Source organism: Panthera leo, chromosome B1 (assembly GCF_018350215.1).
Source record: "Panthera leo isolate Ple1 chromosome B1, P.leo_Ple1_pat1.1, whole genome shotgun sequence".
In the NCBI taxonomy this organism is placed as follows: Eukaryota; Metazoa; Chordata; class Mammalia; order Carnivora; family Felidae; genus Panthera; species Panthera leo.
In genome coordinates this window covers 143,586,742-143,613,793 of record NC_056682.1, presented here as the reverse complement: position 1 = coordinate 143,613,793, position 27,052 = coordinate 143,586,742, and the positions used below count along the sequence as shown (strand labels likewise).

General features: G+C 41.9%; 2 protein-coding genes across 6 annotated transcripts in view; both read right to left on the bottom strand.

The window, feature by feature from the left end:
• PPEF2 (protein phosphatase with EF-hand domain 2) overlaps window positions 1-24,046 on the bottom strand; it is a 36,016-nt gene extending 11,970 nt beyond the window's left edge. For 2 of the 5 annotated variants that reach the window (XM_042936169.1, XM_042936173.1), the window contains exons 1-11: window positions 21,015-21,798; window positions 16,508-16,642; window positions 11,717-11,844; window positions 11,509-11,566; window positions 10,113-10,288; window positions 8,681-8,795; window positions 6,102-6,148; window positions 4,934-5,100; window positions 4,432-4,468; window positions 4,195-4,344; window positions 276-659 (exon numbers count right to left, since the gene is read on the bottom strand). In XM_042936169.1, the coding sequence (XP_042792103.1) occupies window positions 276-659; window positions 4,195-4,344; window positions 4,432-4,468; window positions 4,934-5,100; window positions 6,102-6,148; window positions 8,681-8,795; window positions 10,113-10,288; window positions 11,509-11,566; window positions 11,717-11,844; window positions 16,508-16,562 (1,317 nt within the window). In that variant the 5' untranslated portion in view covers window positions 16,563-16,642; window positions 21,015-21,798. Of the gene's footprint in view, window positions 1-275; window positions 660-4,194; window positions 4,345-4,431; window positions 4,469-4,933; window positions 5,101-6,101; window positions 6,149-8,680; window positions 8,796-10,112; window positions 10,289-11,508; window positions 11,567-11,716; window positions 11,845-16,507; window positions 18,096-21,014; window positions 21,799-23,973 lie in introns of those variants that run through there. The other 3 variants (XM_042936170.1, XM_042936172.1, XM_042936171.1) reach the window with 3 other exon arrangements.
• The window catches only part of NAAA (N-acylethanolamine acid amidase), a 28,709-nt gene continuing 25,113 nt past the window's right edge, over window positions 23,457-27,052 (bottom strand). Inside the window, exon 10 of the mRNA XM_042936175.1 lies at window positions 23,457-23,905. Within this exon, the coding sequence (XP_042792109.1) occupies window positions 23,872-23,905 (34 nt within the window). The 3' untranslated portion in view covers window positions 23,457-23,871. The remainder of the gene's footprint in view (window positions 23,906-27,052) is intronic.

The following is a 27,052-nucleotide window of genomic DNA, read 5'->3' as shown; positions in this document are numbered from 1 at the left end:
TTCCTACCCCTACGATGCTAGGTCACTAAACCAAATTTGCTCAGGCAATAGAGTCCATCGGCCACATCACCCTGTGCTCTTTCAAACTCTAAAACATATGAGCCATTAAGCAAATACAAATGTTCTTCTGGGGGTGTTCTAACCACAGGGGGAGAGTGAAGGAGGTGGGAAAAAATACCCCGAATTTACATGGAGGGAAGAGGCTTGTTCTGTTTTTTAAAAGCCCCTCCGGAAGACGGCCACATTCCAGGGGGCAGCACCCGGTCACAACCCACCTGCCTCCACTCCTCCTGCGTGGGCTCCAGCGGCTCCTCTGCTCCTGAATCCGCTTCTGGCGTGCACGGCGAGGCCTCCTCTTTCCCCCAGCTCACCGGGAAGCCTGCTTGCTGCCGGCACCTGTCCAGCTCCAGGTCCACGGAGCGCCGCACCTGCCGGGCTAGCTCCTTCGCGTCCCGGGGGGCGCCGCAGGGAATGCTGGATGAGCGGCCGGCTCTGTGCGCCTGGAGGGAGCCCAGGCGAAGGGGCGAAGCGGGGAGAGAGCGGCTCTGGGGGAGAAACCACGGGGTGGGTCTCCCTGCGGAGCTCTTCTGGTTGGCTTCCTCCTTCTTCACCTGTTTCCCGTTCTCCTTTCTCGTTTTGTGCCTCATGGTGGAAACAATCTAAAAATGTCCAGAGAAGACAAAGATGTTGAGTTGTTCTTGGGGCAAGAACAGGGAAGGACACTCAGAGAGGGTCAGCAGAACCTGAATGATATTTCGACAGGCATCGAGATTGAGTAGAACGGAACAGAGGTGTTCTCTAACTTTGGATAAGCACTGGATGACTTCCCAGGCAGCCCCAGCCCCTGGCCATAGAGAGTGAAAGGCCACCAAATGTAAACAGAGTCATAACCCCCTGTCCTTCTCATCGTGTTGCAACTCATAGTGAGGGCCAGACCGTCAGTCCCCTTTTGACCCCCAGATAACTTTATTTCAAGGAAGTTATTAATGTATCCCCCAGAGGCATCCCTAACTTTGATTATTAAGGAGAATAATCATGTTACTATGTATCGGGCCCTTGGTAAATAGGTGCTATCCTGGGTACTTATCATGAATTCACTGATTAGCTCTCAGGTCGCCACCATGAGATTGCATCCTCATTTTTAGTTTTACGTGAATTAACCGATTAGCCTTCACACTCCTTTGAGATAGCATCCTCATTTACAGTACAGATAAGAAAACTGAGGTGCAGAGATACTAAAACATTACCAGGACTGAACCCAGAAATCTGACTCCAGAGCTCCTACTTTGTGTTTTCCTCCCAAGTGGTTCCTGGACTTGGTACAAATGGCCTTGTCACCCCTCCCCAGAGCTTTGCAAACTACTGGGAAGTCAGCTTTTTGCTAAGCTCCAGAAAGCAAACTGTTCTTTAGCATTCTTTCCCCAAACTTCCTACTTCTCCTGTTTACATAATTAAATGTGATTCTTCCCATGAGATCATCTGCTTTATCGTGACTTGCTGTCTCTACCTCCATACATAGACATAGACGCAGCAGAACAGAATATTTGAATTAAAAAAAAAAATAAGGTGCCAGACATCACGCAGACTAAGAGCTGGTTTTAGGTCCCTTGGGCACCTTCTCTTCCACAAAGAACACGAAAGGGTTGAGATTATGGAGAAGCAGAAAGGGGATTTATAATGAAGGTTTTGGAGGAAGCTGTTGAAAACGTTGCAGGCGTCCCCTCCCCCACCTCTTCCAAGGAGTTATCCTTTCCCCCTTCCAACACTGAGTTTTTGGGTGCAGGGACACAGAACTCATCTTTTAGTCACCAGACCCCAAAGGGCCATAGGCAGACCTTGACAAATAGGACTTGAATCCAGAAACCTTGGGCTTTGAACTGGATGCAATCATTGGATGAGACCTGAGTGTAGACTCCATTGGGGAGGGGATGAGCGGGGTGTGCATGAAAATGTGGGGAGCAACAGGGGCAGACTAAGGTAGTGTGTGGCTACCCTACCATCTGTCTACTCTTCTTCCTTAGCAATAGAAACCCAGATTCTTACAGATACCACCTAGAATGAGGACTACACTTGCCAACCTGCCTTTCAGCTAGATGTTAACATATGACAAAATTCTGAACAGAAATATGAACAAAAATTCTGTATACAACTGAGTGTCCTTAGAGGGAAGAAACATGCCTTTCTTCTACTTTCTAAGTTATGCTGCTAGAATATGGTTGTGATGGCTGGAGCTCAAGTAGCCACGTTGGGCCATGATGTAGCATGGTAGAGCAACAAGAGAGCAGAACACTGGGCCTCTAGTGACTTTGTGGTATTACTACCAGCCCTGGACTGCTTGCTTCCAGTGTTTATTTACAGAAGGAAGAAATAATCACAAGGCATTGTTGTTTGAAGTTTTCTGTCACTTCAGCCAAATGTAGTTAATACTATTTCCACTTATTGAGTATAAATTTTGTAAGGCACATGCACATATATTTTCATTTAATCCTCACAACATCTATGATACAATCATTCACTCTCCTATTGTATAGATTCAGAAACTGAGGTTACAGTAGGTTAAATAACTTTTTCAAGGAATTATAACTATAAGTATCAGGAAAAGAATTTTTATCCATTTCTAGCCTATCCAATCACTCACCATACCTACTCAAGGAAAAAAGAACACAGTTCCATACTTCAGTATTTGTGTGTCAGAGACTACCATTCTCCCCCATCTCTTTTCCCCTTCTTTGTCATAGGAATGGAAACCCTAGCTTTTGTGCTAGGCATGTGGCCAGCCAGCCAGAAGGCTGCATTTCCAGCCTCCCTTCCAGCAAGGAGTAGTCATGTAACTACTTTCTGAACAATGGGATGAGAGCAGAAGAGATGTATACAACTTCTTTCCTGTGTCTTTAAAGGGCAGGGATATTCTTCCCCTCTTCCTCCCTCTATCCTATTGCTTGGAATACAGATGTGGTGGCAGGCCATCTTGACCTATAAGATGAGGGCTCAGGAAAGACACGCTAAGGACCGCAGAATAACAAGACATAAGGAGGCTTGGTTCTTGGATAACCTAGTAAAACACAGCTGCCATATCAGCCAAGTGCTGCATGTTCCCAGATTCAAATCCAGTCTGTCTGATTCCAAAGCCATGCTCTTTCATTTATGTCTCATATCACAAAGACTTGTATATTAATTAGAGTTGCCCAGAGCACACTAGCTTGTGTAGTAATTGCTCAGGCAAATGTTGTCAAAGATGTCGTAGTAGGGATTCCTGTGTTTTGGAAAGGGCAGCTGGGAGTTCAGAAGCCATAAGACACCATTCAATTGTTAAAAATCTATGATTAAAAGAAAATAGAATTCTTGTTTTCTAAATTTTTACTTCCAAAGTGAAACAGAAAATAGAGACGTATTAATATGGGAGTATAATGCATTCTGTCTCTCACTCCCTCCTCCTGCTGGTTATTGTAAATTTCTTTAGGGCAGGCACCATCTCTGGTTATCTTTGTATCACCCCTACCACTTCCTTTGCACATAGTAAGCACTTTAACCATAGTTGTTGAGTTTAATTCGAAATTGATCATCGTTTTTCTGTCTGCCAATAGCATCCTTCCTGAATGAAGTATGCACTTAAAACATTTGTTGAGTTTAACTGAGTTATTTGAGAGGTAGAGGCTCTTCAGGTACACTGAATGGGGGTGTTTATTAGAACTGTCTAGGTCAGGGATAGCAAATAGATGGCTCTAGCTGCCACTCCCCACTATCATGTCCATAGAAACATCACTAATGGATCGTAGCACACTTGCTCCTTGAGCCCAGATGTATATTCCTTGTTTGTTTAATCTTTTAATGTTTATTGATTTTTTAGAGAGAAAGAGAGAGAGAGACAGAGCGCAAGTGGGAGAGGGGCAGAGAGAGAGGGAGAACAGAATTTGAAGCTGGCTTCAGGCTCTGAGCTGTCAGCACAGAGCTCAAACCTACGAACCTTGAGATCATGACCAGAGCTGAAGTCAGACACTTAACCAACTGAGCCACTGAGGCGCCCCTCATGGCTTCCTTAACAGCCCTTATTAAGTCACCTGGAGTCAGCATGCAAAATGACATTGACTTTATGTAGGCAGTGACTGGGTTAAATTATTATGAACTGGGTTGTTATTATTATGAACTGGGTTAAATTATGGTGAAATATGCACTATTTCATTACTTGGCCAGTACCTTGTGCCTGTCTAGTTTAGCCAAGAGCTCCAGGTCGGTCATGTCTGACACTCCGCCATGAAGAATCAGGACCTTCTCATCAACCAGAGTGGCCAGAGGAAGCCAACAGAAAACATCTTTCAGTATTTTTAGTATTTTCTTGCCATGTGTCTGAAAAATGATATTAAGAAGATAATTTTCAAGTGATACACTTAACTTATCTGAACTAAGAAAAACTTGCTTTTAAAGGCAGCATACCTTATATTTATGCATCACTTCCTTGGTAAAGCCGTATCTAGATTTAGAAGCAAAACTAGATATTAAATTTAATGACAACACTTATGGTATAATTGAATTTTTATAAGAATTCATATACTATATACATATACTCAAATATATAGAAAAGAGACTGAGGAATAATTGCTAAATGTTTACAATTATAGCATTAACTCTGGGTCAAGAAATCAGGGGATATTTTAACGTTCTTCCTTTTGTTTATCTGTATTTCTTAGTTTTTCTACAGTGAGTTTTATTGTTCATATGATAAAGAGTACGGATATGTGGAAAAACGTTTAATGGTTTTATTAAAAGTAGGATAATATGTAGGTTTGTAAGAAATATTTTAATGTTACATATTGTGTATTCCTTTAAAAAATTGGAAATCTACTTGAAAAGGTACCTAACAAATACGAAGTTCTAACAAAGTAATTTTTCAATCACAAGTAAACATCAAATCCCCAAGTGTGTTTGAGTTTGTTACCGTAAGTTCACCAAATGGTCCTCATGGTTTCCTCGATTAAGATGGAACTCTTTTGGGTAAACCAACATGAAGGCAAAAAGAACCATCAGGATCTCTACTGAATCCTTGCCTCGATCAACGAAGTCACCATTGAAGACGTAGGCCCTCTCTGGTGACGGGAGGCCATTCTTCCCAAAAAGAAGACAAGTCCAAGAAGTGGCAACAAAGGAAGGGAATAGGAAATCAGGTCAAGCCAATGGGCATTTGACAGTTACGTCAGATCGAACACCAATTCTGTGCTTTCTGGCTCTTCTCCAAATGTGAATTGTCAATAAAAGATGGAAGTATTTTTTTATTGGTCTTACATTTTCTTTCTAGCGTGCTCATCAAAATAAGTGCTTTATACAAAGCCAGAGTTTTGCCATATGGTATGTGCAAAGGACACCAAGCTTGTGATCCAAAAGCCAGTTTTAAATTCTGGCCACAATATCTTTAGTAATAATAACAATAGCTGTCAGTTTCCTCAGGATTAAAGGATACAATAAGTGGGAAAATGCTTTGGGAAGCACAGTATATATGTAAAGTAATATTACATTAATAGGACATTCATGTATGCTGTTACACGTTCTACATTTTATAACTAAAAATGGATAGGAAAATAGCTTTCAGTTGCTTTGATAATCAATAATTTTCTTTATTTGGAAAAAAAATCAATCACTAAGTAAGGATTCTTTCTCTTTGTTAACCTCAGACTTTTAAAACAGTTTACAAAAATATACTAAAATATAATATAGTACTGACTTTTATATTATATATTTGCTACTATGTATTATTTTTTAATGACTTAAAGTAATATTTTTGAGCGCCTGCGTGGCTCAGTCGGTTAAGCATCCGACTTCGGCTCAGGTCATGATCTCACGGTTCGTGGGTTTGAGCCCCACATCGGGCTCTGTGCTAACAGCTCAGAGCCTGGAGCCTACTTCAGATTCTGCATCTCCCTCTCTCTCTGCCTCTCCTCTACTCACACTCTGTCTCTCTCTCTCTCAAAAATAAATAAACATAAAAGAAAATTTTTTAAAAATAAAAAGATAAAGTAATATTTAAAAAATCCAAGCAATACTTAAGCATTTTGTTAATAGATACTTCCAAAATAAGCCTCAGAGCAAGACAGGATCTTAAACATTCATACCTTATGAAATATAAATATTAAGTCATCCAACTGGCCATGTAAATCTCCTAACAAAGACAGAAAAAGAATATCAGTTTTTACTGGTCCTTACCACTGTGTCTCATTTTTACTATAAAAAAGGAAAATACCCAGAAAAATCTGACAAAGTTATGGTTACTTTTTTCCATATGTAAGACAGGGATAAATATTAACTTCCCTTGTTGCAGGGATAGCTAATATTGAAAGAAGAAAACACAGTATCTTTTGTCTACATGATTATCATAAATAAACAGTAAATGAAGCAAAAATAGGACAGAACAGTGCAGGGATGCAAACTCAGGTGAGAACTGGAGAGATTTTGTCCCATCTGAAGTAGGAAGCCGCTATTTATGGGCCAGTGTTAGGAGATTTTTCAAGAGGTGTTGGAAATGTCAATTTTAATATGAATTCTCCAATTTTCAAATGTTGGAAATTTATTTAAAAAATATTTTTCTGGGGCACCTGGGTGGCTCAGTTGTTTAAGCATCCAACTTCAGCTCAGGTCATGATCTCATGGTTCATGGGTTCGAGCCCCACATCAGGCTCTGTGCTAACAGCTCAGAGCCTAGAGCCTGCTTCAGATTCTGTGTCTCCCTCTGTCTCTATCCCTCCCCTGATTGTGCACACATGTGCGCTCTCTCTGTCTCTCAAAAATAAAAAAACATTAAAAAAATTTTTTTAAATTTTTTTCTGTCAGAATGGCTAGAATTAACAACTCAAGAAAACAACAGATGTTGGTGAGGATGCGGAAAAAGAGGAACCCTCTTTTGCACTGCTGGTGGGAATGCAAACTGGTGCAACCACTCTGGAAAACAGTATGGAAGTTCCTCAAAAAATTAAAAATAGAACTACCCTACGAGCCAGCAATTGGACTACTAGGCATCTAGCCAAAGAATACAAAAATACTGTTTTGAAGGGGCACATGCACCCCAATGTTTATAGCAGCACTATCAACCATAGCCAAATTATGGAAAGAGCCCAAATGTCTACTGACTGATGAACGGATAAAGAAGAGGTGGTATACACACACACACACACGCACACACACACACACATGCACACACACGCACACACATGCATACAATGGAATACTACCTGGTGATGAAAAAGAATGAAATCTTTCCATTTGCAACAATGTGGATAGAACTAGAGTGTATAATGCTAAGCAAAATAAGTCAGTCAGAGAAAGACAGATAGCATATGATTTAAATCGTATGTGTAATTTGAGAAACACAACAGATGAACATAGGAGAACGGAAGCAAAAATAAGATAAAAACAGGGAGGGAGGCAAATCATAAGAGACTCTTAAATACAAAGAACAAACTGAGGGTTGCTGGAGGGGGGTGGGGCGATGGGCTGAATGGGTGATGGGCATTAAGGAGGGCACTTTTTGGGATGACCACTGGGTGTCATAGGTAAGAGATAAATCACTGGGTTCTACTCCTGAAGCCAAGACTCCAGTGTATGTTAACTGACTTGAATTTTTTAAAAAAAGATTTTAATTAAAAAATAATAATAATTTTAAAAATTTAAGGGGCACCTTGGTGGCTCAGTTGGTTAAGCATCTGACCCTTAATTTTGGCTCAGGTCATGATCTCATGGTTTGTGAGATTGAGCCCCATGACGGGGTCTGCGCTGATGGCTTGGAGCCTGCTTGGAATTCTCTCTCTCTCTCTCTCTCTCTCTCTCTCTCAAAATAAGTAAATAAACTTTCAAAAATAATTAAAAAATAAAGTAAATAAAAATTTAAAAATATTTCAGGGCAAACAAGACCTAGCTGCAGGTTGCACGTGGCCCTCGAGGTGCCAGTTTACAATCCCGGCTGTGCAACAGTCTGCACCTCCTAAGTGAAGATGTGGGACCTCAGTCTGTAACAGATGTCTAGTTTTTTAAAATTAAATTTAATTAATTTATTTTGAAAGAGAGAGAGCAGGGGAGGGGCAGAGAGAGAGAGGGAGAGAGACAGAGAGAGAAAGAGAGAGAGAGAGAGAGAGAGAGACAATCCCAAGCAGGCTCCGCGCTGTCAGCACAGAGCCTGATGCAAGGCTCGAATTCACAAACCATGAGATCATGACGTGAGCTGAAATCAAGAGTCAGACACTTAACTGACTGAGCCACCCAGGTGCCCCTGTAACAGGTGTTTAAACTTTACCGAAAACATAAGGGTATGGAAAGAATCATCATGGACAGTATTTCTCTCTGGAAGAAGAATACATGTGGACGGAAGGAATAATTTGCTAGGCATTAGGGCCTGCTGCTCAAGGCACAAGAAATAAACGTCTTCTGACAAGGGAGGATCTGGCTATTTGCAGGGATTGTGTTCTGAGTGAAAGCATGAGTTTGGAGTCAAATCTGAATTGTTTGGGGAAATAAAGCAGAGTCTGGGCCCTCTTGCCCCATAATCCTTCACTGCACTGCCTCTACTCCAGTAAGCATGGAGCGAATAAGCAAGCTCTCAGCGAGAATCACATCTCCCGCCAGCCCCGCCCTTCCTCTTCCCCATCACATGCGTTTTCTTGTTTGTGTCTATGGTGGGAAGCCATTTCTGACTGACTCTCACCGCACACTGTGATCTCCTCGCTGTAACAGGTGGAGACCCGGTTGATGTTTGGCAGTTGTATCAGGTGTTTCCTGGTTTCATGCAAAAGATTCAAGACATAGCGAGCATGGAGCTGCTACTAGGAGGAAGAGGGGAGAGGGAACAAAACAACACTGATATTCATGCAGCAAAATGGGCCTCGCCTTTACTGCCTAATGATCCCAATCACCCAAGACCCCAAGACCCTGGTAAAGTGCCCCTGCGACTCTATGCATGGATCCTTTCTTTTTCACCCATCTTCTGCCCTTGTTTCTGCTTTTCAACATCCCCCAATATTGAACTAATTTCCTCTTTCCTTCCTTGCCTTCCGCTTGGGAGAAATGCATGCTTGTCTCAGAGAGGTGTGAAGAAGTGCACGCATGTCAATGGTACTAAGTGATCCTGACATCCTGGGGGAAACCACCCCAACGTCTCCTGTGGTGAATTATCTTCTTATGAAAGAGACGAAGAGCTGGAGTCTGGCAGAGAACCAGAATGTGACCACTTCTTATCGCCTCTGCCTCTACCACCAGGGTTTTGAGTCACTCTCATGTTTTGCCTGGACTGTTGCAGGACCTTAACTGATCATCCTGCTTCAGCCCTTGCTCCCTATGTTCCATTCAGAAAACAGAATGATTATTTTAAAAAGCAAGCCAGATTATATCATTCCTATGCCCAATGTCTCCCCATCTCTTTGAGAAGAATAAAAGTCTACCCACCCTCCTCTCTGCCTCCATTCCCTAACACTCTTCCCCGACCTCCTCCTCACCAGCCACAATGGCCTTCCTGAGGTCCCTGAGCCATCCAGGCAAGGTCCTGCCTCCTGGCCTTTCCATTTGTTCCCTCTGCCTGGAACATTTTTCTGGAGGCATCCACATGGTGCGTTTCTTCACCATCTTCAACCTTTGCTCAGAAATCACCTTATCCATGGTGCTTTCTAAGACTACTCCATAAATTGCCATCTCTCCTACCCAGAACTTAGTTTATTCTCTTACATAGCTCTTATCTCCTTCTAATATACTGCAGAATCTGCTTATTTGTTGTTATTTATTTATCTACTGTCTGTCTCTCCTCTAGAATGTTAGCCCTGTGAGAGCAGGAATTGGTGTCTGTCTTGCTCATTGCTATATCCCCAGTGCCCAGAACAGTGTCTGTACATAGCAGTGCTCAGTAATTATCAGTGGGATGAATGAACAAAGAAATATTACATGATGAGGAGGAGAAGTTTTCAGTGCATAAAAACTGGCTTATTGACTACAAGGTCCTGGCTAAGCAAAGGGGGCATGGCATCTCTCTAGTGGATCCATGACACTAACACCCTAAATCCAGGGCTATTCCTTCTGTGTTGGGTCTGGTCTCCCTCTCCATATTCCACAAAGTTGGTCGTGACCCAGGTTTCCCAGGGTGAGCTTACCTGTTTCAGTCTGAAAGCTTCCACCAGGGCAGTTGCGTGATCAGGAAGGAGTGGGAAGGAGAGGCGTGGTCCCGTGTAATTGTCAGGGACTTCTATAGATTCATAGTCACCGAATTTCTCCATCTCAGAGTCCTGGGGGAATCTGTCCTCGGTGAACATGCGGTCCAGGAAGTCCCCTGGTTAGGACAGAAAGGGTAGGACAGCTTATGTTCAGATGTTCAGTCCATGGGCAATACAAAACAGTCTTTCCCTGGACCATACTTTTTTGAGAGAGAGAGAGAGAGAGAGAGAGAGAGAGAGAGAGAGAGAAAGAAAGAGAGAATTCTAAGCAGGCTCCACCCTGTCAGCACAGAGCCTGATTCAGGGCTTGAACTCATGAATTGTGAGATCAAGACCTGAGCTGAGATCAAGAGTCAGATGCTTAACTGACTGAGCCACCCAGGTGCCCCAATTTTACTTTTATTTTAAAAGACCGAGGTTTGGGGCGCCTGGGTGGCTCAGTCTGTTAAGCGACTGACTTTGGCTCAGGTCATGATCTCACAGTCCGTGAGTTTGAGCCCCGCGTCGGGCTCTGTGCTGACAGCTCAGAGCCTGGAGCCTGCTTCGGATTCTGCGTCTCCCTCTCTCTTTGCCCCTCCCCTGCTCGTGCTCTCTCCCTCTGTCTCTCAAAAAATAAATAAATGTTAAAAAAATGTTAAAAGGCTGAGATTTGTCAGACTTAGAACAGAAATTTAGCAGCTGAGGCTTGAAAGCAGAAGGAAAGGGAAAAACCTTGGTGAAACAAAAAAGCTCACAGGTATTTCTGGTGCTGTCAGTCAGTGTGCCAGAAGCCATCAGACCTTTCAAGGTCCTTCAGGCAAGGGCCAACCATCAGCCTCTGCATCTCTGGCCTGGGAGCTTTCTTCCTGGGTCCACAGAGGGCCCTGCTTGGCAGGCCAGAAATGCTGTGGAATTAACGACGCTTCCTATCCATCCCTCCCAGCAGCCTTCAACTAATGAGTCTCAGGAGTTGACACAGGAAGACTCTAGTTCTCTCTGCCTTCAGGTGGGATCATTCAAAGGCAAGTGTTCTGCACTATTTCCCAGGCACCTTTTGTTGCTGGCTTAGTAGCCCCCACCCCTGCCTCTGCCTCTTTATAAGCTGCCTTCCCTTCCCTGAATTCCTTCCCCAGTCCCTCCCCACCGCCCGATTGTTTTCCTGTATTTAACAAACAAACTCCTTGTACTCAAATTCTTGTCTCCAGGTGTGATTCTGGGAGAACCCAGAAGCTGCCATTTATCTGTCAGCCTCCTCACTCATTCCCTGGCTGTCACGGGATCTATGCCCCCTGTGTCTCCCCCGCTCAGTCTGATATCTACAACCCTGAGGCCCTCCTGTATGGCAGGTCATACTCACTCTCATGGTTGCTGCTGGGGGTGAAGTGATCCACAAGGTAGCTGAAGAAATCATGGAGCTGCAGAAGAGTCGAAGACTTGGCTTTAGAGATGGGCGCAAAGAGAACCAGGAGGGGTCCGGGTCAGCTGCACCCTCTGGGCACCTGGCCCTTGCTGCCCATGTGCTGGAAGGCAGAGCTCGAGTGACTGGGGCCCACATCCCGCCGCACCTTGACCTGGTCTTGCTGTCCCGCGTACTCTATAGACTGGAAGATGCGCCAGGTGCAGTGCCGCCTCATCTCCAGGCGCGCCGTGTAGCGTCGGTACCATCTCTGGATTAGGGCTGCCGCCTTGAAGGCTGTGACACAGATGGAGAAGACAGCCTGTGAGCTGGGACTCCCTGGGCCAGGGCGGAGGTGAAGGGCACCGCTCCTGTTGTCATCTGGGGACAGGATGGTGGGGAAAGCACTACCCATTGCCCCTGGGAGGAAGGATTTGCCTCACCGCTGGCTGGGGGGCTCTCTTCCCCACTCCCTCCCCCACCCCACCTTCATTCTCACCTAGTGGTTATACTAATATCACTGTAGGTTTACTGGAACTCCTACTGTCTGCTGAAAACTCTTATGTGTGAGAGGTGGAAAGGTTGGATTGCCAGGATCATTGAGAGATCTAAACTGGACAGGTTGCAAGCATGAGGCATACTTGAAGGGTGGGATAATACAGGGGTAGAGGGTGGGGAGGACATTTTGACATTCTAACAACAGACTGGATATCAAAAGATCTGGGTTCTAGGCCTGGAAATGCCCTGACCAGCTATGTGGCCTCAGGAGAATTACCTTCCTGGGACTCAGTGTCCTCATCTGAAAAGGGAATGGGCTCTATATGACTGGGGAAAACAAACAATGGGCAAACACACAAATTACTACATACAATGTCAGGTGGCAGTAAGTGCTTGCTGGGTTCTATGCTTGCGATCTCACCCCCCTCACCCACTATCAAATCTGCAGGCCGCCTTTGGGCTTCTCTTTTTGCCAGGGCCTGTGCTAGGTGGCCGTGTTCCACAGGGTGGCATGAGTAGGTTTACTTCCTCCTAAGAGCTTTAGGACCCACGGTCAAGTCCTACTGCCAGAGAACAGCTGTTCACATAAATAACTAGATTCTTCTTAAGCTCCTGGGCCTGAATGTGCCACTGGTGATGAATGGAGTATTCATGGATAAAGCAGGATTAAAAAGGAAACCCTGCAGGTTAATTCAGGTCAACCTCGTGAACAGTAGACAGATTGATTTAATATATTTAGCTTGCATTAGAGAGCTAGTAGAATTCTGGCTGATTTCCTTACAAGGAAGGTTGATGGTAGAGTGAGAAAAGAGAACCAGAGGGAAACTTAAGCAAAGCTGAATTTGATTTCCTCTGATAAAAAATGTCAAACTGTAGCTACTTCTCAAAGGCCCTTACCAAATGCTAAGGCTGAAGCTCTACCGATTGAATTCTGTAAATCCATGCTCAGAACCGTGAATGAAATGTCTGGAGTAAGAGCTACAGACCCTCCAGGAACTAATGGGAAGCACAGATACGTGGGCCTCGCTCACCCTAAACCTACAGCATTAGAATTTCTACAGGGATCTTCAGGTTTAACCAGCCCCACATGTGGTTCTTACATGCAGTGAAGTGTAAGCAATACTGAGGGGTATCGTGGCCACCAAGGTTCTGTGAAAATGTTGTTTGCTAACACGTTGCTTCAACATTTAAAGGCAAAGGCTGCCAACTAGACATACTTCTATCCTCAGTCTTGCTTGGCTCCTTAGGGCAGGGAGGACACCCAATGGCTCTTTCTCACTCTTTTTTTCTCCCTCTCAGTCCTGGCAGGGATCTGGGGTAACTGAGATAGGGGCTGAGAGGTGCAGGATAGTCTAAGTCCCTCTGCCCTCTCCTTTCCAACAGCACAATACAACACGCTTGGGCTCCTCTTACTCCAGCTTTGTGTAGACTAGATCTGAGGGTACAAGACACCTACCTGTTAAAACCCCCTATTAACAACAAGGCAACTACATGAAGAGAGACAGAGGTCAAAGGCCACCAAGGCACCAGTGAGTGAATCAAAAGCTAACTTAGAAGTAGAACCTCCTTGGGGCACCTGGGTGGCTTAGTCAGTTAAGCATCTGGATCTTGATCTCAGCTCAGGTCACCATCTCGTGGTTTGTGAGCTAGAGCCCTGCATCAGTCTCTGTGCTGAACGTGTGGAGCCTGCTTGGGATCCTCTCTCTCCCTCTTTCTCTGCCCCTCCACTGCTCTCTCTCTCTCTCTCTCTCTTCCCAAATAAATACGTTGACAAAGAAAGTAAGAAAGAAAGAAAGGAAGAAAGAAAGATAGATAGGAAGGGAAAGATAGAACCATCGGGTGTCTGGCTGGCTCAGTCAGTACAGCATGCACAGTACAGCATGCAACTTTTGATCTTGGGGTTGTGAGTTCAAGCCCTACATTGGGTGTAGTGACTACTTTAAAAATAAAATTTTGAAAAAAATTCAAAAAGAAGTAGAGCCTCCAGCTCCAGCTTCCCACAGAATCATGGGCAAACCACCCAACTGGGCCCTCTGCACATTCCTGACCCACAAGATTATGAGCAGATAAAATGATTGTCTCCAGCCACCAAGTTCTCCGATAGTTTGTTATGCTGCAACAGATAATTGGGACAGGAATCGTATAAATGCTTTTCAAAGTTATAAAACAAATTTAAAACAAAATGAAAACAAAATGAAAAAAAATGAAACAAAAGAAAAAAAAGAAAAAAAATGAAAAAAATAAATACATAAAATAAAACAAAATGAAAAATCAATCTCCAAAGATTAAAAGCAAAAGTTAAACAAGTGAATCTAACCTTATATAAGTTAGAAACACAGAAAGGAGTTACTTCAAATGACTTAAGAATTCAGTAATTTGTATGTCCCTAGTGGATATATATCCAAAGGACAAAATGAACTACAAAGAAATCTTAAGAAATGTTCAGGGGCACCTGGGTGGATCAGTCATTTGAGCATCTGACTTCAGCTCAGCTCATGACCTCATGGTTCACGAGTTCCAGCCCCACACTGGGCCTGCTGCTGTCAGCACAGAGTGGAAGATCCTCTGTCTCCCTCCTCTCTGACCCACACCTGCTCACACTCTCTCTCAAAAATAGATAAATATTAAAAAAAAGAATTTTTAGTAATCACATTGTTTATACTAGTATTGTTATTATTTGGAAACTATTATTTATACATGGTAGGATAAAGTAAATAATACTATTTTAATGCTGTTAGGGAAAAAAGATTAAAAAAAATTTTTTTTTAATGTTTATTTTGAGAGAGAGAGGCGGGGGGTGGGGTGAGGAGGGGCAGAGAAAGAGGGAGACACAGAACCTGAAGCAGGCTCCAGGCTCTGGACTCTCAGCACAGAGCCCAATGTGGGGATCAAACTCAGAAACCATGAGATCATGACCTGAGCCGAAGTCGGACTTAGTCAGTCTTAACTGACTGAGCTACCCGGACACCCCATGGACAAAAGATTTTTAATAAAGAGCTATATATAAATAATAACATCAAGGTTGTTAAGTAAAAATACTGTGTTCCTAAATATAAATTAGTCATGCTGGGGTTTTTTCTAAATAATACATATTTCTGTATCTGTTCATTGAAAAATTATAGAAAGATATAGGCCAACTGGAAGCAAGGGGACACCCCACACCCTAAAGAAGAAGTTACTCCAGGGCCAAAAATGTGCAAGATGAGCCTGGGACATATTGCCAAACTAGAAAGTAAGGAAGCCACGAGCTTACAGACATGCGTCAGCCCATATAAACAAAGTGTTGTCATGATTTCCTTTGCTTTCCTCCTACGTCTTTGGCTGCCTGTCTTCAGTCTCCTTTGCTGACTTATCCTCTTCCACCTGGTGCTTAGGCCCTGGAGTCCTTCATGGCTCTGTCCTAGGCCCAGGTCTCTGATCCATCTTTACTCTCCCTCTAGGCTACTTCAGAGACCCCCATGGCCTCAACCACCATGCAACACTCTGATGTTTTCCAATGTTTATCTCTCCAGCCCAACCTCACCTCCAAAATCCAGATGTGAATACGCAGCTGCCTACTCAGTCCTTCCACCTGCATATCTCACGGCCACCTCAACCCCAGCATAAACTCACCATCTTCTCTCTAGTCAAAGTTGCTTCTCCTCCCACTATCTTTACGTCAGGAATTGGCATTATTGACTGCCCAGTTTTGCTGGCCGGAAAACTGGAAGTCATTTTTGATCCACCCTTCTCCCTCACTCCATACATCTACTCAGTTGGGCCCTGTCAGTTCCACCTCCTAACTATTGTTAGAATTCACCTTCTCTCCATCTCTGCTGCCAATAACTCGGGACTAAGGCAGCAGCATCTCTTGCTTAGATGACTTTAGTAGCTTTCAGACTGTTCCTTCTTCTACTTTTACTCTCTCCCTTCCTTCTTCACAGAAGCCAGAGGTCTTTTGATACATAAATCTTAATATGAACTCCGTATTTTGAATTCATCAATGGTTCTTCATGCCCTTAAGATAAGATTTAAAATCCTATAGACCCTGAGTGATCTGGGCTTTGCCTACCTCGGCAGCCTCATGTTATGCTGTTCTCCATCTTGTTCACTTCAGACAATTCAGTTCCTCAAACATGCCTCACTTCTTTCTAGCTCATGATCTTTGTACATACTGAACCCTCTACCTGAAATGCTCTTTCATCTACTTTTTGCCCAACTTTATTTCAATCACTTGTACATGTATAATTTGGGATAAACCCTTGTGGACAACACTGATTCCTTCAGGTCAAATATAGTTCACCAACTCCTAAGATATTCAGCTGACATTCTGGTGATCTTGTCACAAGGAGGAGAAGCTGATTTTCAAGGGTTGCCTGAGGAGAAATAAAATGGCTTCCTTATTCTATTCTGAGAAACCCCTCCCCATGCAATGTAGATTTGGGGATACTCACAGCTAGTTTGGAAGGTGGGAAACACATACCTTTCTCTGCATTCTGGAAAGCAAAATGATGTTGGGTTGAGGTACCACTTCCCATAGTGTATGTACAAGGTTTCTGCAGGACACAGACAGCAGGTCTGAGGGAGCAATTGTTTGCTGACAAAAGGAAGAGGGAGTCTGAAATAAGGGAATTCAGGCAGAGTATTAGTTCAGATAGACCAAGTAATCTATGGACCTCATCTCCCACATCATAAAAAATGTGGGACTATCATAGGACAGCACCCTCCCCACCTCGGTGATGTCGGTGCATGAGATGTTCCCCCCTGCAAATTCCCTCCATGTATCATCTCACATCTCTCCCATGTTCCCAGCCTTTCTACTAGCTTTTTCCTTTTCAATTTAGAAGCGTACTGAAGTCTCTTTTCTTATAATCTCAAAGCACTTCACCACCACAACCACCACCACCATCATTATCATCATTATCATTATCCTTTGACTCCTATATCCCTCTAGCTATAAGCCAGCCTCCCTTTTCTTCTCATTCATATGTCTCTTAAGTAGACTACATATTTTCTGCCTAATCCCTCTTAAAACCAGTTTTTACATCTTCTCTATTGATCAAAACTTTTCATGCTGGTGTCTCTAATGCCTTTGTCTTTTTAGTCCTTACTTTGCCCAAATAGCAAAGCCATGTGCCTCCACAAGTCCCACCTTGATCAAAATTCTACTCCTTGAGTTTCCATGATGCCAGATTCCCTCGCGTTTGCTCCTTCCTCTCTGACTACTCTTCCTCCTTCTTGAGCTGACTTTCCACTGTCAATCCTTTAAATATCAATTTTTATTTGTATTCTAGTCTCAAACGTCAGGTCTTCTCACTTGGAACATACTTCCTGGATGATTGAATGAATATTCACACATTCAACTATTACCTCCTACTGCTCAAATCTATATCTCCATCACGGATCATGCATATACCTCAGCCCCATATACTCAGCTTCCTGCTAACCTTTCACTGGGGTGCCTCAGACTCCATGTACCACAAACAGAACTCATCTTCCCAAAAGCCTACTCCTCAAGCCTCATCTCTCTTCTCTGCTTTCCTCAAACTGCTCTTTGACCACCATGACCTATGTGTTTTTGTTCTGACCTGGAATGTTCTTCCTTTCCCATTCCTCTTGGCTAACTTGGCTAACTTTACTCATTCCTTAAGGCTCACTTTGGGCATCACTTTAGGGAAGCCAGTTTGACAGGCCCCTCCTGTGAGTTCTTGAATAACCTATTCACATCTCCATTACTGCGGTAAGATATTATACTTCCCTATTTTGTGTCTCTCTACCATTAAACTACCAGTTGCTTGAGAGCAAAGGCTGTGTGTGAGCAAATTCATCATTATACATCTAGAAATTAGCGTGGGCTTGGCATGTGGCAGAGATTCAATAGATATTAATTGAATAAATTTATTTATTTTTACCATTTATTTATTTATTGGCACATTCATTTTTACACAATAAAGATCAATCTTTTCCTAGCTCTTCTTCAGGAAGCAATCTGAGATGTACTGACTTAATGTTGAGAGTGGATTCCACTTTTTTTTTTTTACTGTTTATTTTTGAGAGAGATAGAATGAGTGGGAGAGAGGCAGAGAGAGAGGGACATAGAGAATCCCACACAGGCTCTACACTACCAGCTCAGAGCCCGACACAGGGCTCAAACTCACAAACCATGAGATGATGACCTGAGCCAAAGTCAGATGCTTAACTGACTGAGCCACCCAAGTGCCTATGGATTCCATTTCTATATTTTTCCCCCTAACCTCACATCTACCCTACTCTACTTCCTCTATTTTTAAAGGTTATTGTCTTGGGGATTGTCAAAAAGTTGTTATCTTTTCCCTTGCAAATCAAAGAAAAGTCTCACCTTGCTTGTGTTGGTTAGCTTACTTTGACTAAATGATCAAAGACAAAAAGACTATGATCTCTTTTGTGTGTGTGTGCAAAATGATTCCCAGATGTAAGAGATACCATAAAACCAGAACCTGAGTATGGGTCAAACCGAATAGCCATCATGACCAAATCAACCCAACTTTCTCCAGATAACTTGCACAGTTTTAGAGCTAAAAGGGGTAACAGTAATGACTGAGTCTACCAGTGACTCACTTACAACTTGTTTTGATCATTGGTAACTTGCCTGTAGAGCCATGTTGTGTCCTAAAGTGTTTCTGTTTTGGAAGCATACAGGTGCAGGTGAGAATTTCATATCAGCTTCTCACTAGACCTTGGTCACTTAACCTCTCATAGACTCAGTTTTCTCCTCTGTATATATGAGAGTAATAAATAATGTATTTAAAGTGTTCTCAGTATATGGTAGAATCTCAATACATGTTGATAGATTGGATCTGATATATTTATTTTACAATATCAATAACCAAAAACATGCCCCTGGCTCAGATTTAGGAAGCAGAAAAAGACATACTATCTCAATACAGCATTGTTATAAACTGTATGTGTCCCCCATAAATTCACAAATTGACTTTCTAACTCCCAGTGTGATGTTATTTGGAGGTGGAGCTTTTGGGAGGTTATTAGGTTTAGGTGAGGTCATGAGGGTGGTAACCACATGATGGGATTAGTGTCCTTATAAAAAAAAAAAGAGGAAGAAAGATTAGATCGATCTGTGTGTGTGTGTGTGTGTGTGTGTGTGTGTGTCATGTGAGAAAGGTGGTGGCCATCTGCAAGCCAAGAAGAGAGCACACAACACAAATCAAATCTGCTGGCATCTTGATCCTGGACTACTCAGCCTCCAGAACTGTGATAAATAAATGTATGTTGTTTAAGCCACTCACCTGTGGTATTTTGTTCCAGCACCCCTAGCTGACCAAGACAAGCAGAAACCAGTAGGATGGATACTGATTATTTCTGGGTCAAAGATGGTTATTATTAAATTATTCCTCTTTTGCCCTTCAGGCACCTTGTTTCTTATGAGTTTATAGATCCAAAAATGGTGGCAGAATAAGACAACTTTGTCTATCACCTACCCTATAAAAAAAAGCCATTGAGATAGAAGTATGATGTTGCCATGGAGTGAGAGAGGAATAAATATCAGGGACCAATAAACTATTCGAAATAACCTGCAGGGGTGAAAGAAATGAAGGCTCTCCTCAGGCAGCACATCCAGTTATAATTAATTCTGGTCATCAAGGACAAAAAGGATGTGCCTTCATATATCGTGGAAGGGGACAGGGAGTACCCAGATATCAGGACGGGACTCCGTGATCTCATCTGTTTCTTGTCTGTGAATTGGTGGTAGTAACTCCATTACATGGTTATGACAAGGGGAAGATGAGGTTTTATGTGAAGAGAACTTTGCAAATGTTTGTCATTGCCATTAAAAACCATAGATGAGGAACCTTTTTAAATGACACTCTCAGAATCTCTTAAAATATCTCTCTCCCCAAAATAATAAGCACCTTAAATATTTTATCAGCACAGAATTAGCAAAATACATCATGGGACATTAAAAGGGAAATGGAATAGCATTCAGCCATGACAAAGAACACAGCAAATCAGTATGTAATGGCATGAAAATATCCCCAAGATACATCAATGCATGAAGAAAAGCAAATTGCAGAATAGCATGCCTAATATGATCTCATCTATATAAAAAAAGTATCAGTAAGTATACAATCAAATAGCATACACCAAATTGTTAATAGTGATTATCTCTGCAGAATGGGCTTGTGTGATAAACTTTCATTTTTAACTTACTCTATTATAACTTTGATAATTAAAAATCAAGAAATCATATTTTTCAAAAAAATGTCCATATAAGAAAGAAATTAAAAAGTGGTTCTGACTAAATAGGTATTACCTATGGCTGTCTTAAGAGAAGAAACTGATATCATTTACAGACCTGTAAAGGACATTCTAAAAGTAAGGAGTAGAAAGGAGAACTAAAATAATTCTCAAGGGAAAAAAGGAAAGCTTCGTAAAACCAAACATGAAAAATGAGCTTGATGTAGACTCAGACTGTTGAACTGACACCTTTTGGTAATGACTAATTACTTTTCCTGCTGGTGATCACTCCGGTGAGCCATCTTCTCAGGTAAATAGCACATGTACATCATATGGGTGAGACCCCTGTCCTTCTAGGATTTGCCTTAGCACCATCCATATTTGACATTATGATTTAAAAAAAAAATGTTGGTAATTGTTTATCTTCCCCCAAATGAACCTCAAAATACACATAGCAAATACCCTCCCTGGGTGAGTTGATAATAGGGGCTTTCTCTTACCTCTATCCTCAAATCAAACCTGTATTATTTCCCGTGTAAGAACATACATTTTTTGCCCTCCTTTCTGTGCTTTAGGTGAGAAAGAAAGCTCTTACCTTCTTTGGTATTCTTTACTACAACACACAAGGAGGCAGAAACCTCTTTAACACACAGGTGTGACGCCCCATCCTGTCTTCTGAGTTGGCTGAGGGATCCCTGGCTGATGTAGTTTCTTCCAGGCCTGTAAGTGTGATAAGGCCCACGCCCAGCCTGGCATACCTTGTCCCAGAAAGGCAGCGGTGACATCCACAGCCGTGGCCAAGCCTTCAGGGCTCCCCACCTCACATCAGTAGGCACCTCTTGACCTCCATCAGATCAGGCCTGTGAGGAGGATGTGAAGGGAGAGATGGCATAGTCAGGGTGACTCCCTCACATGTAGGCCCCACTCCTGAAGACAGTCTCTCCTCTGCTCTCTCCCGCCCTGGCCCCACGTCTAAGCCTTCTTACTCCCCTGGATTAGGAGGCTGTGTTTCTCAAGCCGCATCTGCGTAGCCTGAGCTCCTTAACCCAGAAACAGAGGAGTTCTGATAGCACGGGGCCTGGGGCTCAGAGCAGGTCTGGCACACAGGGGTCTCTGCTGTCCCACGGGAGTCCCACAGGAGACTAGGCACTCTTTCTCATGGCTGGCTTTCCTCTGTTCACAAAACATGATAGAAACACCTTGCCTTTTCCTGTTTACTTCTCCTACTCTTGCTGACTTTCCTTAGGATATAACATAAACTATTAATATACTGAAATATTAATCACTATTCCCAGGCAACTTACGTTTTCAGTTAATCTAAGATGCTTATGTGTATGGTGGTAGGTACTAACTATGCCATTGGAATCTGCAAAGAAATTTACATTTTGTTTATCTGCATCCATTTTGTAGGTCAAGCTTGTTGTTATGCTATTCAAATCCTCTTTATCCTTATGGATTCTTCCCGATCTGCTCATCTTTGAAAAAAATGTTTCGAAGATTTCTGTGATAAGTACAGAGTTAGCAATTTATCCTTGTATTTCTGAATCTTTGCATTATAGTTTTTGTAGCTCTGTAGTAAAATATATATTGAATCATATAAAATTGCCATTATATATTTATATAATTATAAATCTACATTTAAAAATATATATGCATTGGGGCGCCTGGGTGGTTCAATCAGTTAAGCGACCGAGTCTTGATTTCAGCCCAGGTCATGATCTCACAGTTCATGAGTTCGAGCCCTGGTTCTTTCTGTCCCTCTCTCTCTGCCTCTCCCCCGCTCATGCTCTCTCAAAAACAAATAAACATTAAAAAAATTAAAATTAAAACTATATATACATTGAGATTGCGATCAAGATGGCAGAGCAACTGGAAATCTTCAGCTTGTCTCATCCCTAAAACGCAGCTATATTAGCACCAAACCATTTTGCACATCTCAGAAACTGATCTGAGGATTAACACAACAATCTGCATAACCTGAGCCACAGAACTCAGAAGGTACATGCTGTGGAGAGGTGAACAGGGAAAGAGAAAAACCGTGGAGGGTAGGGGGCTATTTCCGCAGAGAAAGGACAGAGAAAGGGGGAGAGTGCGCTCACCAAGAGAGTGCAGGGAAACACTCCCCCAAAAGTTGCTGGAGAGAAAGAGAAAGAGTGAAAACACTTTCAGGGAACTGAACAAGAAATCTGTTCCCCCAAAACACTGATGGGAAGAAAGGAGAGGGTTTCAATACCACCAGGATTCTATAAACAGTGGAGCACAGAGTCTGAAGTTCCGGAGCCCAGTGCCTGGCAGTGCTCTGATGAGAAAGGAGGGTGAATCCCCGGGAGCAGGCAGCAGGTTCTGATGGGTCCATGTGCCACACAGGGAGATACGGTTCCCCTGCTTGGAGTGCATTTGGTGCAGGTCATATGGCCTCCCCACGGGCAAAAGTCCGAATGGACCCCAGAGCGCAGCCACATTTGCTGGTATTAGGACAAAGACACCAGAGAGTGGTGAAACTTAGTGCTGGCTGTGTGTTGTGATTTGCCATAATCTCTGAATCTCTGCTGCTGTGCTATCACACGAACATTTTCTGGGGCAAGCCAGCACCAGGCCATTGCTCAGTGAGATCCTCCCCCAGAGTTGGTGTGGGTCCAAGCCACATTGGTCTCTGAAGTATGGGGATTTGAAACACAACCCCATCTGAGATGCAACTCTGGAGGGAGGTGTTGCCTGGCAGGTGACAGCTTGTACCTGGACAAGACAGGGGCGGGGAGTGGACGGAGGCCTGAGACAAATGAGGAGTGCTTGACTGCAGGTTGGTGACAGCACAAAGTTCCTGTGCCAGAGACTAGGGAGCTGAATGAGGCCATTTCCACCTCTCACGTTCATGTGCGCTACACTGATCCACCCCAGTAAGCTAAGCAGAGCCCCCTAGTGGAGAATGGAGTCATTACACCAAACCCCGCCCAACTGCGCCCTCCAAGCACATCCCCTATAAGACCAGCACAAGTCCCTCCACCTGCTTAGTGTACAGACTCTCGAGTGCTTCATAGTTTCAATTATGGGGGAAACTGGATATAACTTCATTTGGGTTTTATTGTTTGCTGGTTCATTTATTAGTTCATTTTTTTTTTGCTTCTCTTTTTGTTTAAATTGAAAAGATAAAGTTATTAATAGTAGAAAAAAATAAGGTCATATTTGTTCTATCTAAACTAACACTGAAATAATTCTGTTGCACTTTCACCATGTAACAGGATGCTAAATGAGATTTTTCCCATCTTACTTTTGGCTAGGTTCCTTAGACAACAGGTACCAACTACTCCTAAGGTCCAAGGTGGTGGTATGGTGAAAATACACATATTTGATTTTGTCCCAGGTTCCTGACACAGAGCTTCAAAAACCCTTGGATTTCCTAAGTCTCTGTTTGTCATGCAAGTCCCTTTGGACCATAGCAGAGTTTATACTAGCAAATTTTCTCATGGGGGTGGGAGGGGGGCTGGGCAGTGCAGCTAGATAGCTTCACGACAGAAAGTCTGGCTGCCAGAGAAACGAACCCCATGACTGGAAGTTAGAATTTTCAGTCCCACTCTCCACAACCTGTAGGGAGGAGAAGGGGACTAGAGATTAAGTTCAATGATGTGGCCAATGAGCTACTCCAGCATGCCTATGGAAAAAAACAAAAAACAAAAACCTTAGATAATAACTCTCAACAGTGAGGCTTGGAGATCTTACCAGTTAATGAACATACTGATATGCTGGGTAAGTGGCATGCCTGGAGAGGGCATGGAAGCTCTGGGCTCAGGACTCCTCCAGACTCTGCCATCCTAAGTATCAGTCTATTTGACTGTTCATTTGTATCCTAATAAAACTGTCACTGTAAATAAAATAAAGTAAAAAGTAAATTAAAACAAAAAAGTAATAAAAAATAAATTACAAAAACAAATAAAATAAATTTAAAAATTATACATATATATGTATGTAATTATACATCTATGTATAATTTTTAATTTATTTTATTTCTATTTTATTATATATTTTATATAATATACTCATATATTATATATTAATGTTTATATTTATTATATATTTATAAATTTTATAAATATTTATATATTATATATTTATAAATTTTATAAATATTTATATATTATATATTTATAAATAGTATAGATTTATATTTATATTATAATTTTTATATATTATATATATTTTTTATTATATATATATAGAGAGAGAGTGAGGGAGAGAGACAGAGAACAGAGAGGGAGATAGGGAGAGTTATCTCTAGGGAATGCTACTGAGAAGAGCGCAATCTATAACTGGGGAAGACAGGTACAGGATTATACTTTGTACTGTTTGATTAATTTTTATAGGAGGTATATGTTACTCGTATACTTAAAATATTTTCAAAATCAACTCTCTCCACCTCCTATGCAACCACTGCAGGCCAAGCCATGTCAATTTTCTAAAAACACTTTTTATTAACATGTTTTTCAGCATTTTAAAAAATTTATTGTGACAAGAACACTTAATATGAGCTCAACCCTCTTAACAAATTTTTAGGTGTAAAATACAGTATCATTAAGTTACCATAATATAGTATATAGGCACAATGGTGTACATTGGGTCTCTAGAACTTACTCAAATTGCAGAACTTCCCCCTAGCCTTGGCTTCTTTGAGTCTATTTTTTTTATCTATCTATCTATCTATCTATCTATCTATCTATCTATCTAATCTATGTATCTATCATCTAACATCTTTATTTTTTTAATTCAAATCTAAACTAGTTAACATATAATGTAATAATGATTTCAGAAATAGAACTTAGTGATTCGTCACTTACACATAACACCAAGTGCTCATCCCAACAAGTGTCTTCCTTAATGCCCATCACCCATTTAGCACATCACCCATCCAACACCCCGCCAGCAACCCTGTTTGTTCTCTGTATTTAAGTGTCTCTTATGGTTTGTCTCCCTCTCTATTTTTATATTATTTTTGCTTCCCTTCCCCTATGTTCATCTGTTTTGTTTCTTAAATTCCACATGTGAGTGAAATCATGATATTTCTCTTTCTCTGAGTGACTTATTTAGCTTAGCATAATACTCTATTCCATCCATGTTGTTGCAAATGGCAAGATTTCATTCTTTTTGATGGCCAAGTAATATTCCATTGTATATGTATACCACGTCTTCTTTATCCATTCATCTGTCGATGGACATTTGGGCTCTTTCCATACCTTAGCTACTGTCAATAGTGCTGCTATAAACATTGGAGTTCATGTGCCCCTTTGAATCAGCATTTTTGTATCCTTTGGATAAATACCCAGTGGTGCAATTGCTGGATTATAGGGTAGTTCTATTTTTAATTGTTTGAGGAACCTCCATATTGTTTTCCAGATGGCTGCACCAGTTTGCATTCCCACCAGCAGTGCAAAAGTGTTCCTCTTTCTCTGCATCCACGCCAACATCTGTCATTGCCTGAGTTGTTAATGTTAGCCATTCTGATAGGTGTGAGGTGGTATCTCACTGCGGTTTTCATTTGTATTTCCCTGATGATGAGTGATGTTGAGCATCTTTTTATGTGTCTGTTAGCCATCTGGATGTCTTCTTTGGAAAAGTGTCTATTCATGTTTTTTGCCCATTTCTTCACTGGATTATTTGGGGATTTTTGGTGTTGAGTTTGCTAAGTTCTTTATAGATTTTGGATACTATCCCTTTATCTGATATGTCATTTGTAAATATCTTCTCCCATTCTGTCATTGCCTTTCAGTTTTGTTGTTTCCTTTACGGTGCGGAAGCTTTTTATCTTGATGAGGTTCCAACAGTTCATCTTTGCTTTTGTTTCCCTTGACTCTGGAGACATGTCAAGTAAGAAGTTGCTGTGACTGAGGTCAAAGAGGTTGTTGCCTCTTTTCTCCTCTAGGAGATTGTTAATTCTTTCAAGGAACCAGCTCCTGGTTTCATTGATCTGTTCTGTTCTGTTTGTTTGTTTGTTGTTTTAAATATCATTGATTTCTGCTCTAATCTTTATTATTTCCCTTCTGCTGGTTTTGGGCTTTATTTGATGTTATTTTTCCAGCTCTTCTAGGTGTAAGGTTAGGTTGTGTATTTAAGGCCTCTCTTCCTTCTTTAGGAAAGCCTGGATTGCTATATACTTCCCTCTTATGACTGCCTTGCTGCATCCCAGAGGTTTTGGGATGTCGTGTTTTCATTTTCATTGCCTTCCATGTACTTTTTAATTTCCTCTTTAATTTCTTGGTTAACCCAATCATTCTTTAGTAGGGTGTTCTTATCTCCAAGTATTCATGGTCTTTCCAAACTTTTTCTTGTGGTTGATTTTGAGTTTCATAGCATTGTGGTCTGAAAATATGCTAAGTATGATCTCAATCTTTTTGTACTTGTTGAGGGCTGATTTGTGACCCAGTATGTGATCTATTCTGGAAAATGTTCCATGTGCACTCAAGAAGAATGTGTATTCTGCTGCTGTAGGATGAAATGTTCTGAATGTATCTGTTAAGTCCATCTGGTCCAGTGTGTCATTCAAAGCCACTGTTTCCTTGCTGATTTTATGCTTAGATATTCTGTCCATTGCTGTTAGTGGGGCATTGAAATCCCCCACTATTGTGGTATTATTATCAATGACTTTCTTTATGTTTGTGATTAGTTGATTTATATATTTGGGCATTTCCACATTGGGGGCATAAATACTTACAATTGTTAGATCTTCTTGGTGGATAGACCCCCTTAATTATGATATAATGCCCTTCTTCATCATTTGTTACAGTATTTATTTTAAAATCTAGTTTGT